Here is a 12390-nt window from a genome sequence, read left to right on the forward strand (position 1 = left end):
TGTTTAGCAAGGACAGGGGCTTTCCAGAAGCAACTCTATCAACACAGCTAAACCACCTACTACAGCAGTTTATAATCTGAAGATGGGCACATACTAGACGTCTCATGACACAGTATGAGGTCTGAGATCTGGCCATCTGCTCCCCGACAGTAGGGAGGTTAGGTCATCCCAGAGATGAGTCACTGAGTCCACCTTTCCCCACCGGGTGAGTCTTCTCGGTCTTCGTGGGTGGGGCAGGGCCATAGGAATCCCCCAACCCGGGCCTAAAACTGTCGCCCTCAGAAAACCCAAGAAGGGGAGCTGCTAAGACCAAGGCTCTGATTAGCACCTGATTCACCGAGGCAGTCAAGGAAGGGTGATGACTACTGGTAACAGGTCTCCCCAGTCGCCCCAGGGGAAAAGGTCTGCAGGAGTTTTGGTGACCCTAATCCCGGGGGAGGTTGCTGGGTGACGTGCTGAGGCCGGGTTGGGGAGGCGCCTGCGCGACCACCAGGCCCCGCCCCCGCTCGTAAGTCCTCCCCCACGGCTCTTGGCAGCGGCTCCGGGCGCTCGCGCTGCGCGTGCGCTTTGGGCTCCGGCTCCGGCAGCCGGGAAGCTGTGGGCTGCGCAGGGCGGGGCGAGCGGTAGCAGCGCCAGGGAGCCTGACTACAAGTCCCAGGGAGCCGGCCGGGGAGGGTTGATTGGGCGCTCACGCCGCGTGCGGTGGCAAAGCGAGACCATTTCCCGGCAAGAGCGCCCGGTCTCTGCTCTGCTCGGTCGGGAAGTCCGGGGCGGACGAGCGGAAAGCCCTTCCATCCAGGCCAGCTACCTGGAGCAAGCCGAGTGGCCTGGATGTCCCTGATTATTGTTGTTGTTGTTGTTTATACTGCGAGCACGAAATTACCCCCCAGGGCCTCCTCCCCCGCCCGCTCCACCTGCTCCTCCCTCCTGTTGTAACATGCCTTAGTGAGCCTGCGACCTCATTTCCAAGGGTGCTAGAGTTCGCATTCAGCCACCATGGGGAATGGGATGAACAAGGTAACGTGTCTTTCTTTCATTTGTGCTGGTTTTGCTTCCACTTTTCAGGCTTCCCCCCGGCTGGTGTTTGCAGGGCAAGGAGAGCCCTCAACGGGTGCCCCCTCTTCGCGAAGGAGGGGCGGCGCGCCTGCTTGTGATGTCTCTGTCTTTGGGGTGCCCCCCCCTCGCCGGCACGGGCGTCTTGAGGGCTTCCGGGTAAGCAGTCCCCCGCGCCTACCCTGCCAGCCGGTGTGCTATGCAACTGAGAACAAGCCGTGCCCTTTAAAAGCGTTGACACTTGTTCTGCGGAGACCTCAGCTGAGCTCAGAGGGATTGTGGTTTCTTTTTCTCTCCTCCCCTTAACTCCCAAGCTCGGCTTTTGAAGCGTCACCACCCACATTATTAGTAAACTGGAGTAGATAAGTGTCTTATATTATTTAATTTCCTCTTTCTCCCACATTTTTTTTTCTTCGTGTGGTCAGAGAAGTTGACAGAGACCTAAGTCCTGCGGTGTTACCTGGCAAGGGTGGGGGTTGTTGAGAAAACAGATTAAGAGCTGATTAATCCTGGACTATATGGCTTCTATAACAAGGGCAACCTGTTGGCTGGCTGCTTGTGCTGATTTTGCCTTACACAAAATCCATGTTACTGTCTTCTTTTTGTCTCTGTTCTGGCTCCCACCGTTGGCTCTTCAGTTTCTCTAGAACCCCCTTCCTAAGTTGTGAGATAGCCTGTGTCCTTCCTGACAGTGGAAGATACAAGAATTAGCTCTTGCAGTTTAGAGCTGCCTGGGATGTGCATTCATGTCCACCAGGGGTTAAGGATTTTGTGATATGGTACTGGGGGTTTAAATGAGATACAAAACTTAAAAAAGCCCTCAGCAAAGACAAGTACCTCTTCACAGGTCTTTAAGTGGTCCTGGATCAGAGCTTAGTTTCCGGCCTAGAGCTTGTCTGTCCCCATTCTAATTCGCTCACATACATCCATATAGAATCAGTTTTCATATTTGGTGGCTATAACCATGTGACTGGCTGGCTGGCAGGCTTGCTTTCTTCCTTCCTTTCCTCCCTGTTCTCTTTCTTTTCTTTTTTTTTTTTTTTTTCTTTTCTTTTCTCTTTCATCTCTGCACTAGGGTTGGCGGTGGTTTGGATCTTTCAGCTAGAGTGTGAAGTGCGATAGGGAGCGTTAGAAGTTAAAGCTGGGAAGAAAGTACCGTCCACAGGTAATCCTGGGTACCCAGTTAACTTTTTCACCTGCCCACATCATGTTTCTTGTGTTCTGCAGACCCAGTTTATGGAAGAACTGTGTGATTTGGGCCTGCATATCTGAGACTTTATGGTAACCAGAATTGTATTCCTTGTGTGGGGCTTTTTCTTAGGGAGGGGGGCAGTGACCAAGATTGGAAACACATTATTTCTCTTGGATAAATACTTGCATTCTGTCCCCATTAAAACTGAAATCCATCAGCACCATGAACCTTCTGCTTGTTAAATGAGAACAGAACAATAAAGGTGCTTCCACCAGTTTGTGGGCTTGTAGTCATACCTTGGTTTTCCTTTGTTTTTTTCTACGGTTTTTTTTTTTTTACTTGAGTTGTTCATTCTGCACCGCTTTTAGCATTTGATTTGTAGTATTTTTATATTATAATTCAAATAACATACTTAAGGATGTGAATGATTAAGGTTCAAAATTAAGGCTTTTCAGCAAAAGTCATATTCATATTCATATCATGATTTTTACCTTTCAAAGAAAGTAATGAATTTCTTGCTGCTATTATCATGATCATCTTATTTTGTAAATAAAGCCACTATATCTAATGCAGAGATGCAGAAACAGAATAGGTTTAGAGAGGTGATTAATTTAACAAATATTTATTGTGTCCCTACTATTAGCCAGCTGCTGTGCTAGTTGAAAGGGCCAAGGGTAAATGACAGAGTCTTGAGGTTGAACCAACTGAAGTATTTGCCTCCCACTGTCACAAGCTAGGTTTCCTTTGAAATCGAGGGACAGCTAGATTTTCACCAGGCAGGATGCCTTTTGGAGGACACAGAGCAGCAAGGAAAGAAGAAGCCATCAGCCTGGGCAGCTGAGTTCCAGATGAAGTGCACCAACCCTGGCAGTCAATGGGAGGTTAAGTTAATGGATCCAGAGGGTCCTCACATCCTGCCTAGAATGGTAATGCTTCCTTCAGCCCACAATTAGATCATTGATTCAGGTTGATCAAGATAAAAACATGCACATAGAGGGGGTGCCTGCGTGACTCAGTTGATTAAGCGTCAGCTCAGGCCCGGATCTCAGGATCCTGGGATAGAGTCCTGCATGGAGCTCCCAGCTTAGTGGGGAGTCTGCTTCTTCCTCTTAATCTCTCTCTCTCTCTCTGGCAAATAAATAAATAAAATCTTTTTAAAAATGCACATGGAGAAGGATTTGGGGCAGATTTCTCTAATAAAATGCTTGACTAGAGAGACTAGATTTTTGTTTCTCATGGGGTATTATAATTCTTAAGACTAATAAGATGACAATGAGGATAGGAGTTTCCGTGATAAGCCCTCACCCAAAAGAGTAGCAGGTTCAGACCCTTGAGAGAACTTTGAGTCAACTGGGAGTTTTCAAAGACTCCACAGTAACAGGACATTTGCATGCAACAGGCTGTTTAGTTTAAGTCTAATCCCACTAGAGACATTTACTAAGTTGATCTTTAGTAGCATAATGAGGCACTCTGCATTGTGTCTATGAGCCAGACCACCTGGCTTTGAGTCCAGGCTCTGCCACTTACCAGCTGGGTGACTTTGGGCAGGTCACTTAACCTCTGTGCGCCTCATCTGTAAAACGGGAATGAAAATAACAGCACCGACTTCATGGGGTTATGGTGAAGATCAGATGAGTTACTCTGTGTGGTGAAGTCTCAAAATAGGGCCTGACACACCATAAACTCATTAGTGATTACATTTTTGGCCAATTCAGAGGGTTTACTTGGGAATTGCACAAAAAATAATCAAAGATTATTTTAGTTGCCTGCCTTTCTCTCCTATCTGTGAATGTCAAACATGAAGGAAAAAAGAAGGTGGCTTTTTCTATTTTGCAATTAATTTAGAACTCTAGGAAGCTTTTTCGGGTTACTTTTCAAAGTCTTTAGAATTCATTTGGCATTCATTTGGCCATCCTAGCACAAAGGAAAGATTTCCACTTTCTTCACAATTCAATCACAATTTCAAACCTAGCATTAGGAATTCAGCCATGTTATTTAATTTCTCTGAGGGTCCATTTCCCAATCTGCACAAAGGGTAAGACACACTGACTTCCCATGGTTATAATGAGGCTTAGATTTTATAAGCTGTAGGCACATGGTATGAGGCTTAAAAAATAATAGATTACAACTGCTGTGTTCTCTTTTTCTACTTCCTCATCATCTTTGATAGTCTAGAACACAGAAGCCTCTCTTCTCTGGCCTTACGTTGCCTGTGTAACAAGCTGTGTCTGCCTCACTGAGGTAGACCTGACGTTTTGCCACACAGGAGACTGGAATGCATGGTGAGAACGTCCTCCATGAGGACGTGAAATGTACATAAAAACTGCTATACTTTAAACAGTCAGAAGAAAAATCTATGTTGTTTAGTTCCTAAGTTTTCTTTTGCTAAGGATGACCAGCTTCTGTGAGATGGGAAAGAAATCTTGTCCCAATAACCTTACGGCACAGATACTGCAGATCATGCTTTTGGTTCCAAGGGCATTGTATGTTTTTATTTGTAAATGGTCTTAGAAAAGCATTTCTATGGTTAGCATTGATTCTGTAAATCAACTTGCTTTTACAGATGGGGAAAATATGAAGCCTAGTTTAAGACATACATGAACAAATTCTAGGTAAGGCTTTTAATTTCTAGATTCTAGCAATGTACTTTGCCACTATTCCTGTAACTTTGAGCAGTTCCTTCTGATCTCAGCTTAAACATTTTTACTCCAGCAGATCCTTGACCTAGATTGAATGCCACCTAAAATCGCACTCATCATCTACTTACCCCACTCTCCTCAAGTTGTCCGTCTTAACTCACTGGAACCTCTGCACCTCCCCATGTCTCTTCCTTTTCTCTTTTCCCCCCACCCTCACACACACACACACACACACACACATACACACTTGCAACCTGTGTTATACAAAACAGTAGCCATTAGTCACAGGGCTATTGAGTACTAAAATGTGGCTAATGGCAAGTGAGATGTGATTTAAGTATAAAATACACACCAGACTTTGAAGAGTTAGTACAAAAACTTGTAAACCATTCTATGAATAATTTTGTATGTTGATTGCAGAAATATGTTTATATGTTGTATATCATAAATATTCTAAATATATTTCACTTAAATAAAATATATTAAAATTGACTTCATCTGTTTCTTTTTACTTTTTATGTGGCTACTAGAAAATTTTAAATTATATATATGGCTCACATTATATTTCCATTGTGCCACCACTGTTCCATGAGAAGTGCACTGTGGTGAAAGAAAGAGGGGCCAGGGTTATCACAAAGCCTGATTTGGGGTGTCTCTAACAGTCTGCTGCTTAATGCATGTGATCTTGAACAAGTCGCTTAATGTTCCTGTACTTCAATTTCTTTACTTCATTCAACTCATAGAAACGTTGGTTAGCTTATCTAGTGTCATTTGCTCAAAAATGAATATGATGATACTTCCCAAATTCTTGAGAGAAACAAATGAGAATTTTTTAGAAGACATTCTTGCAACCTGTGAAGCGCAAATGTGCACTACTATTAGTATGAGTTGATTTGTCTGTTAATGATTACAGTAATGATACTAGTTAAGGATAGCTCTGTTCTCCTTAGGAAGATAAGGCAGTAGAGTGGAGAAAGTTTAGTTCAAGAGGAAAAGATCAAAGATATAAATATGCCTCCCTAGGCATATGCCAGGGTTCCTCAACCTCTGCACTATTAACATTTTGGGCTGGGTCAGTCTTTTTTTTTAATTAACATATATTATTTATTTCAGGTGTATAGGTCTGTGATTCATCAGTCTTACACAATTCACACCACTCACCATAGTACATACCCTCCCAAATGTCCATCATCCAGCCACCCCATCCCTCCCACCCCCTGGGCTGGGTCAGTCTTTGTTGTGGGGGTTGTCTTTTGCATTGTAGGAGGTTTAGTAACATTCCAGGCCTCTCCCCACTAGGTACCAGTTGCACTCTTCCCCATTGTGACAACCAAAAATAGTATCTCCAGGAATTCGAAGATATAAGCTGGAGGGCAGAATTGTCCCCCATTGAGAGCCATTGGCCTAGGCTTCTCCCCTCAGAGGAGAAGGTCTGGGTAATCTAGAACTGGATCATTATCAAAAGGTGAATAGGATTATATGTTTATAAAAAAATAAAAATGAAAGAGGAAGGCAAAAAAAAAAGTTTAATAGGGCTTTAAAGATTGAGAAGCTCTGTTTTCATATGGTGAGGGGCTAGAAGGTTAGACATCTTTGTGCTGTTACCATGTGATAGCACCTGACTTGGCCACCTTCATAATTTATTCATCTGTCCATCCACCCAGTCATCAGATTATACTATTGAGCACCTGCTATTGTCAAGGCACTGTGCTAGAGCCTGTACTGGGAAATGAATGTGAAAGACAGGAAGACCCTGTCACCCAGCCCCAGGCAGTTTACAGAGGAGTCCTTCTGTGGGAGATAAGCACGCCATGTATGCAGCTGTGTAGACAGACTGCTGTATGCTGGTAATCTGTCTCCTGTCCCCTATACTACCTTCTGGATATTTTCTCTTTTCAACATTAGAGTTTTATTTTGTATTGAGGGAACAAATGCTTAAGGCTTTATACTAAGTGCATACAAAATTATTCTCAGATTCTTTTCTCTTTTATTTCTTTCTTTCTTTTTTTTTTTTTTAAGAGCACAAGCAGAAGGTAGGGGGTAGAGGGAAAGGGACAGAATCTTAAGCAAACTCTGTGCAGAGTGCAGAGACCAACATGGGCTCTATCTTAATGACCCTGAGATCATGACCTCAGGTGAAATAAAGAGTTGGATGCTCAACTGACTGAGCCACCCAGGTGCTCCAAGAGTATTCTCAGATTCATCCTTTTGCAAATGCAAACTGGTTAAGTCCATGGCCAAATGGCATTAAGAAAGTCTGTGACATTTAACCCTTCACAGAATCCACCAAAGTTCTCCCCCTCATTCCTGGCTTTGAAACCCAGAAAGGTCTTTCTGACCTAGGAAGAATTGAGATTACCCCACCCCCAACAGCCTTGTCCTGCTGCCTGATTTTATCTGAATTTTATCTCTTAAATCTGTTTGGGTGGTGATCTTAGATTGCATGGTATCCTGAAGCACTAAGAGAAATGTTTAAAAAATAAACTCAAAATATTTATTGCCCTTAGAAGCAGTATTGTTTTGTTCATAAGTGCTTTTTTGTGGTGAAGGATTTGATTTTATGCACTTCTGTATAGACAGTGTTAGTATAGTGTGGGTGTGAAGGATATTGATCAAGAGGAGCCATTAAACATGGAGAATCTTTAGCATGGTTTCAAAGTATTTCTGCAGGAGTCGGCCTTCATTTCCTGTCTCTACACAGTCTTTTATCAGAAAACAAGAATCTTTTTTTTGACTAGCAGAGTGCTAGAGAGCATCTTCCATTGCCTTTTATTATCTCTTTATGTGCTGGACTCTGTGGAAGGCTCTTTTTTTTTATTATTTTAATAAACATATAATGTATTTTTATCCCCAGGGGTACAGGTCTGTGAATCGCCAGGTTTACACATTTCACAGCACTCATCATAGCACATACCCTCCCCAATGTCCATTTCCCCACCACCCTCTCCCGTCCCTCCTCCCCCCAGCAACACTCAGTCTCTTTTTTGAGATTGAGTCTTTTATGGTTTGTCTCCCTCCCAATCCCATCTTTTCATTTTTTCTTTTCCTACCTCCCCCCAACCCCCCCGCCTTGCATCTCCACTTCCTCATATCAAAGAGATCATATGATAGTTGTCTTTCTCCGATTGACTTATTTCGCTAAGCATGATACCCTCTAGTTCCATCCACGTCGTCGCAAATGGCAAGATTTCATGTCTTTTGATGGCTGCATAGTATTCCATTGTGTATATATACACCACATCTTCTTTATCCATTCATCTGTTGATGGACATCTAGGCTCTTCCCACAGTTTGGCTATTATGGACATTGCTGCTATAAACATTCGGGTGCACGTGCCCCTTCGGAGCACCACATTTGTATCTTTAGGATATATACCCAGTAGTGCAATTGCTGGGTCATAGAGTAGCTCTATTTTCAGTTTTTTGAGGAACCTCCACACTGTTTTCCAGAGTGGTTGCACCAGCTTGCATTCCCACCAGCAGTGTAGGAGGGTTCCCTTCTCTCTGCATCCTTGCCAGCATCTGTCATTTCTTGACTTGTTAATTTTAGCCATTCTGACTGGTGTGAGGTGGTATCTCATTGTGGTTTTGATTTGTATTTCCCTGATGCCGAGTGATGTGGAGCATTTTTTCATGTGTCTGTTGGCCATCTGGATGTCTTTGCAGAAATGTCTGTTCATGTCCTCTGCCCATTTCTTGACTGGATTATTTGTTCTTTGGGTATTGAGTTTGCTAAGCTCTTTATAGATTTTGGATACTAGCCCTTTATCTGATATGTCGTTTGCAAATATCTTCTCCCATTCTGTCAGTTGTCTTTTGGTTTTGTTAACTGTTTCCTTTGCTGTGCAAAAGCTTTTGATCTTGATGAAATCCCAATAGTTCATTTTTGCCCTTGCTTCTGTTGCCTTTGGCGATGTTCCTAGGAAGAAGTTGCTGAGGTTGAGGTCAAAGAGGTTGCTGCCTGCATTCTCCTCAAGGATTTTGATAGATTCCTTTCTCACATTGAGGCCCTTCATCCATTTTGAGTCTATTTTCATGTGTGGTGTAAGGAAATAGTCCAATTTCATTTTTCTGCATGTGGCTGTCCAATTTTCCCACCACCATGTGTTAAAGAGGCTGTCTTTTTTCCATTGGATATTCTTTCCTGCTTTGTCGAAGATTAGTTGACCATAGAGTTGAGGGTCTATTTCTGGGCTCTCTATTCTGTTCCATTGGTCTATATGTCTGTTTTTGTGCCAGTACCATACTGTCTTGATGATGACAGCTTTATAATAGAGCTTGAAGTCTGGAATTGTGATGCCACTGACTTTGGCTTTCTTTTTCAATATTCCTTTGGCTATTCGAGGTCTTTTCTGGTTCCATATAAATTTTAGGATTATTTGTTCTATTTCTTTAAAAAAATGGATGGGATTTTGATAGGGATTGCATTAAATGTGTAGATTGCTTTAGGTAGCATAGACATTTTCACAATATTTGTTCTTCCAATCCATGAGCATGGAATATTTTTCCATTTCTTTGTGTCTTCCTCAATTTCTTTCATGAGTACTTTATAGTTTTCTGAGTATAGATTCTTTGCCTCTTTGATTAGGTTTATTCCGAGGTATCTTATGGTTTTGGGTGTGACTGTAAATGGGACTGACTCCTCAATTTCTGTTTCTTCTGTCTTGTTGTTAGTGTAAAGAAATGCGACTGATTTCTGTGCATTGATTTTATATCCTGACACTTTACTGAATTCCTGTACAAGTTCTAGCAGTTTTGGAGTGGAGCCTTTTGGGTTTTCCACATATAGTATTATATCATCTGCAGAGAGTGATAGTTTGACTTCTTCTTTGCCAATTTGGATGCCTTTAATTTCTTTTTGTTGTCTGATTGCTGAGGCTAGGGCTTCTAGTACTATGTTGAACGGCAGTGGTGATAACGGACATACCTGCCGCGTTCCTGACCTTAGCGGAAAAGCTTTTAGTTTTTCTCCATTGAGAATGATATTTGCAGTGGGTTTTTCATAGATGGCTTTGATAATATTGAGGTATGTGCCTTCTATCCCTACACTTTGAAGAGTTTTAATCAGGAAGGGATGCTGCACTTTGTCAAATGCTTTTTCAGCATCTATTGAGAGTATCATATGGTTCTTACTCTTTCTTTTATTAATGTATTGTATCACATTGATGGATTTGCGGATGTTGAGCCAACCTTGCAGCCCTGGAATAAATCCCACTTGGTCGTGGTGAATAATCCTTTTAATGTACTGTTGGATCCTATTGGCCAGTATTTTGGTGAGAATTTTGGCATCTGTGTTCATCAAGGATATTGGTCTGTAATTCTCTTTTTTGGTGGGATCCTTGTCTGGTTTTGGGATCAAGGTGATGCTGGCCTCATAGAATGAGTTCGGAAGTTTTCCTTCCATTTCTATTTTTTGGAACAGTTTCAGGAGAATAGGAATTAATTCTTCTTTAAATGTCTGGTAGAATTCCCCTGGGAAGCCGTCTGGTCCTGGGCTTTGTGTTTGTTTGGAGATTTTTGATGACTGTTTCAATCTCCTTACTGGTTATGGGTCTGTTCAGGTTATCTATTTCTTCCTGGTTCAGTTGTGGTAGTTTATATGTCTCTAGAAATGTATCCATTTCTTCCAGATTGTCAAATTTGTTGGCGTAGAGTTGCTTGTAGTGTGTTCTTATAATTGTTTGTATTTCTTTGGTGTTGGTTGTGATCTCTCCTCTTTCATTCATGATTTTATTTATTTGCATCCTTTCTCTTTTCTTCTTGATAAGTCTGGCCAGGGGTTTGTCAATCTTATTAATTCTTTCAAAGAACCAGCTCCTATTTTTGTTGATTTGTTCTATTGTTTTTTTAGTTTCTATTTCATTGATTTCTGCTCTGATCTTTATGATTTCTCTTCTCCTGCTGAGTTTAGGCTTTCTTTGTTGTTCTCTCTCCAGCTCCTTTAGGTGTAGAGTTAGGTTGTGTATTTGAGACCTTTCTTGTTTCTTGAGAAAGGCTTGCACCGCTATATATTTTCCTCTCAGGACTGCCTTTGTTGTGTCCCACAGATTTTTTTTTTTTTTTAAAGATTTTATTTATTTATTTGACAGACAGAGATCACAAGTAGGCGGAGAGGCAGGCAGAGAGAGAGGAGGAAGCAGGCTCCCTGCTGAGCAGAGAGCCCGACGTGGGGCTCAATCCCAGGACCCTGGGATCATGACCTGAGCCAAAGGCGGAGGCTTTAACCCACTGAGCCACCCCGGCGCCCCATGTCCCACAGATTTTGAACCGTTGTGTTTTCATTATCATTTGTTTCCATGAATTTTTTCAATTCTTCTTTAATTTCCTGGTTGACCCATTCATTTTTTGGAAGGATGCTGTTTAGTCTCCATGTATTTGCGTTCTTTCCAAATTTCCTCTTGTGATTGAGTTCTAGCTTCAGGGCATTGTGGTCTGAAAATATGCAGGGAATGATCTCAATCTTTTGGTACCGATTGAGACCTGATTTATGACCCAGGATGTGGTCTATTCTGGAGAATGTTCCATGTGCACTAGAGAAGAATGTATATTCTGTTGCTTTGGGATGGAATGTTCTGAAGATATCTGTGATGTCCATCTGGTCCAGTGTGTCATTTAAGGCCTTTATTTCCTTGTTGATCTTTTGCTTAGACGATCTGTCCATTTCAGTGAGGGGAGTGTTAAAGTCCCCTGCTATTATTGTATTACTGTCGATGTATTTCTTTGATTTTGTTATTAATTGGTTTATATAGTTGGCTGCTCCCATGTTAGGGGCATAGATATTTAAGATTGTTAGGTCTTCTTGTTGGACAGACCCTTTGAGTATGATATAGTGTCCTTCCTCATCTCTTATTATAGTCTTTGGCTTAAAATCTAATTGATCTGATAAAAGGATTGCCACCCCAGCTTTCTTCTGATGTCCATTAGCATGGTACATTGTTTTCCACCCCCTCACTTTAAATCTGGAGGTGTCTTCGGGTCTAAAATGAGTTTCTTGTAGGCAGCATATTGATGGGTTTTGTTTTTTTATCCATTCTGATATCCTGTATCTTTTGATTGGGGCATTTGGCCCATTAACATTCAGGGTAACTATTGAGAGATATGAATTTAGTGCCATTGTATTGCCTGTAAGGTGACTGTTACTGTATATTGTCTCTGTTTCTTTCTGATCTACTACTTTTAGGGTCTCTCTTTGCTTAGAGGACCCCTTTCAATATTTCCTGTAGAGCTGGTTTGGTGTTTGCAAATTCTTTCAGCTTTTGTTTGTCCTGGAAGCTCTTTATCTCTCCTTCTATTTTCAATGATAGCCTAGCCGGATATAGTATTCTTGGCTGCATGTTTTTCTCGTTTAGTGCTCTGAATATATCATGCCAGTTCTTTCTGGCCTGCCAGGTCTCTGTGGATAGGTCCGCTGCCAATCTAATGTTTTTACCCTTGTATGTTACAGACTTCTTTTCCCGGGCTGCTTTCAGGATTTTCTCTTTGTCACTAAGACTTGTAAATTTTACTA

General features: G+C 42.1%; 1 protein-coding gene across 3 annotated transcripts in view; it reads left to right on the top strand.

Moving 5' to 3' along the window:
- The first annotated feature begins 745 nt into the window (after positions 1 to 745).
- DUSP22 (dual specificity phosphatase 22) overlaps positions 746 to 12390 on the top strand; it is a 66868-nt gene continuing 55223 nt past the window's right edge. Inside the window, exon 1 of one of the 3 annotated variants that reach the window (XM_080806512.1) lies at positions 746 to 1017. In XM_080806512.1, coding sequence (XP_080662638.1) covers positions 997 to 1017 — 21 coding nt within the window. In that variant the 5' untranslated portion in view covers positions 746 to 996. The remainder of the gene's footprint in view (positions 1018 to 12390) is intronic. The other 2 variants (XM_080806513.1, XM_080806511.1) reach the window with 2 other exon arrangements.

This window comes from Martes martes (assembly GCF_963455335.1).
Source record: "Martes martes genome assembly, chromosome: 6".
In the NCBI taxonomy this organism is placed as follows: Eukaryota; Metazoa; Chordata; class Mammalia; order Carnivora; family Mustelidae; genus Martes; species Martes martes.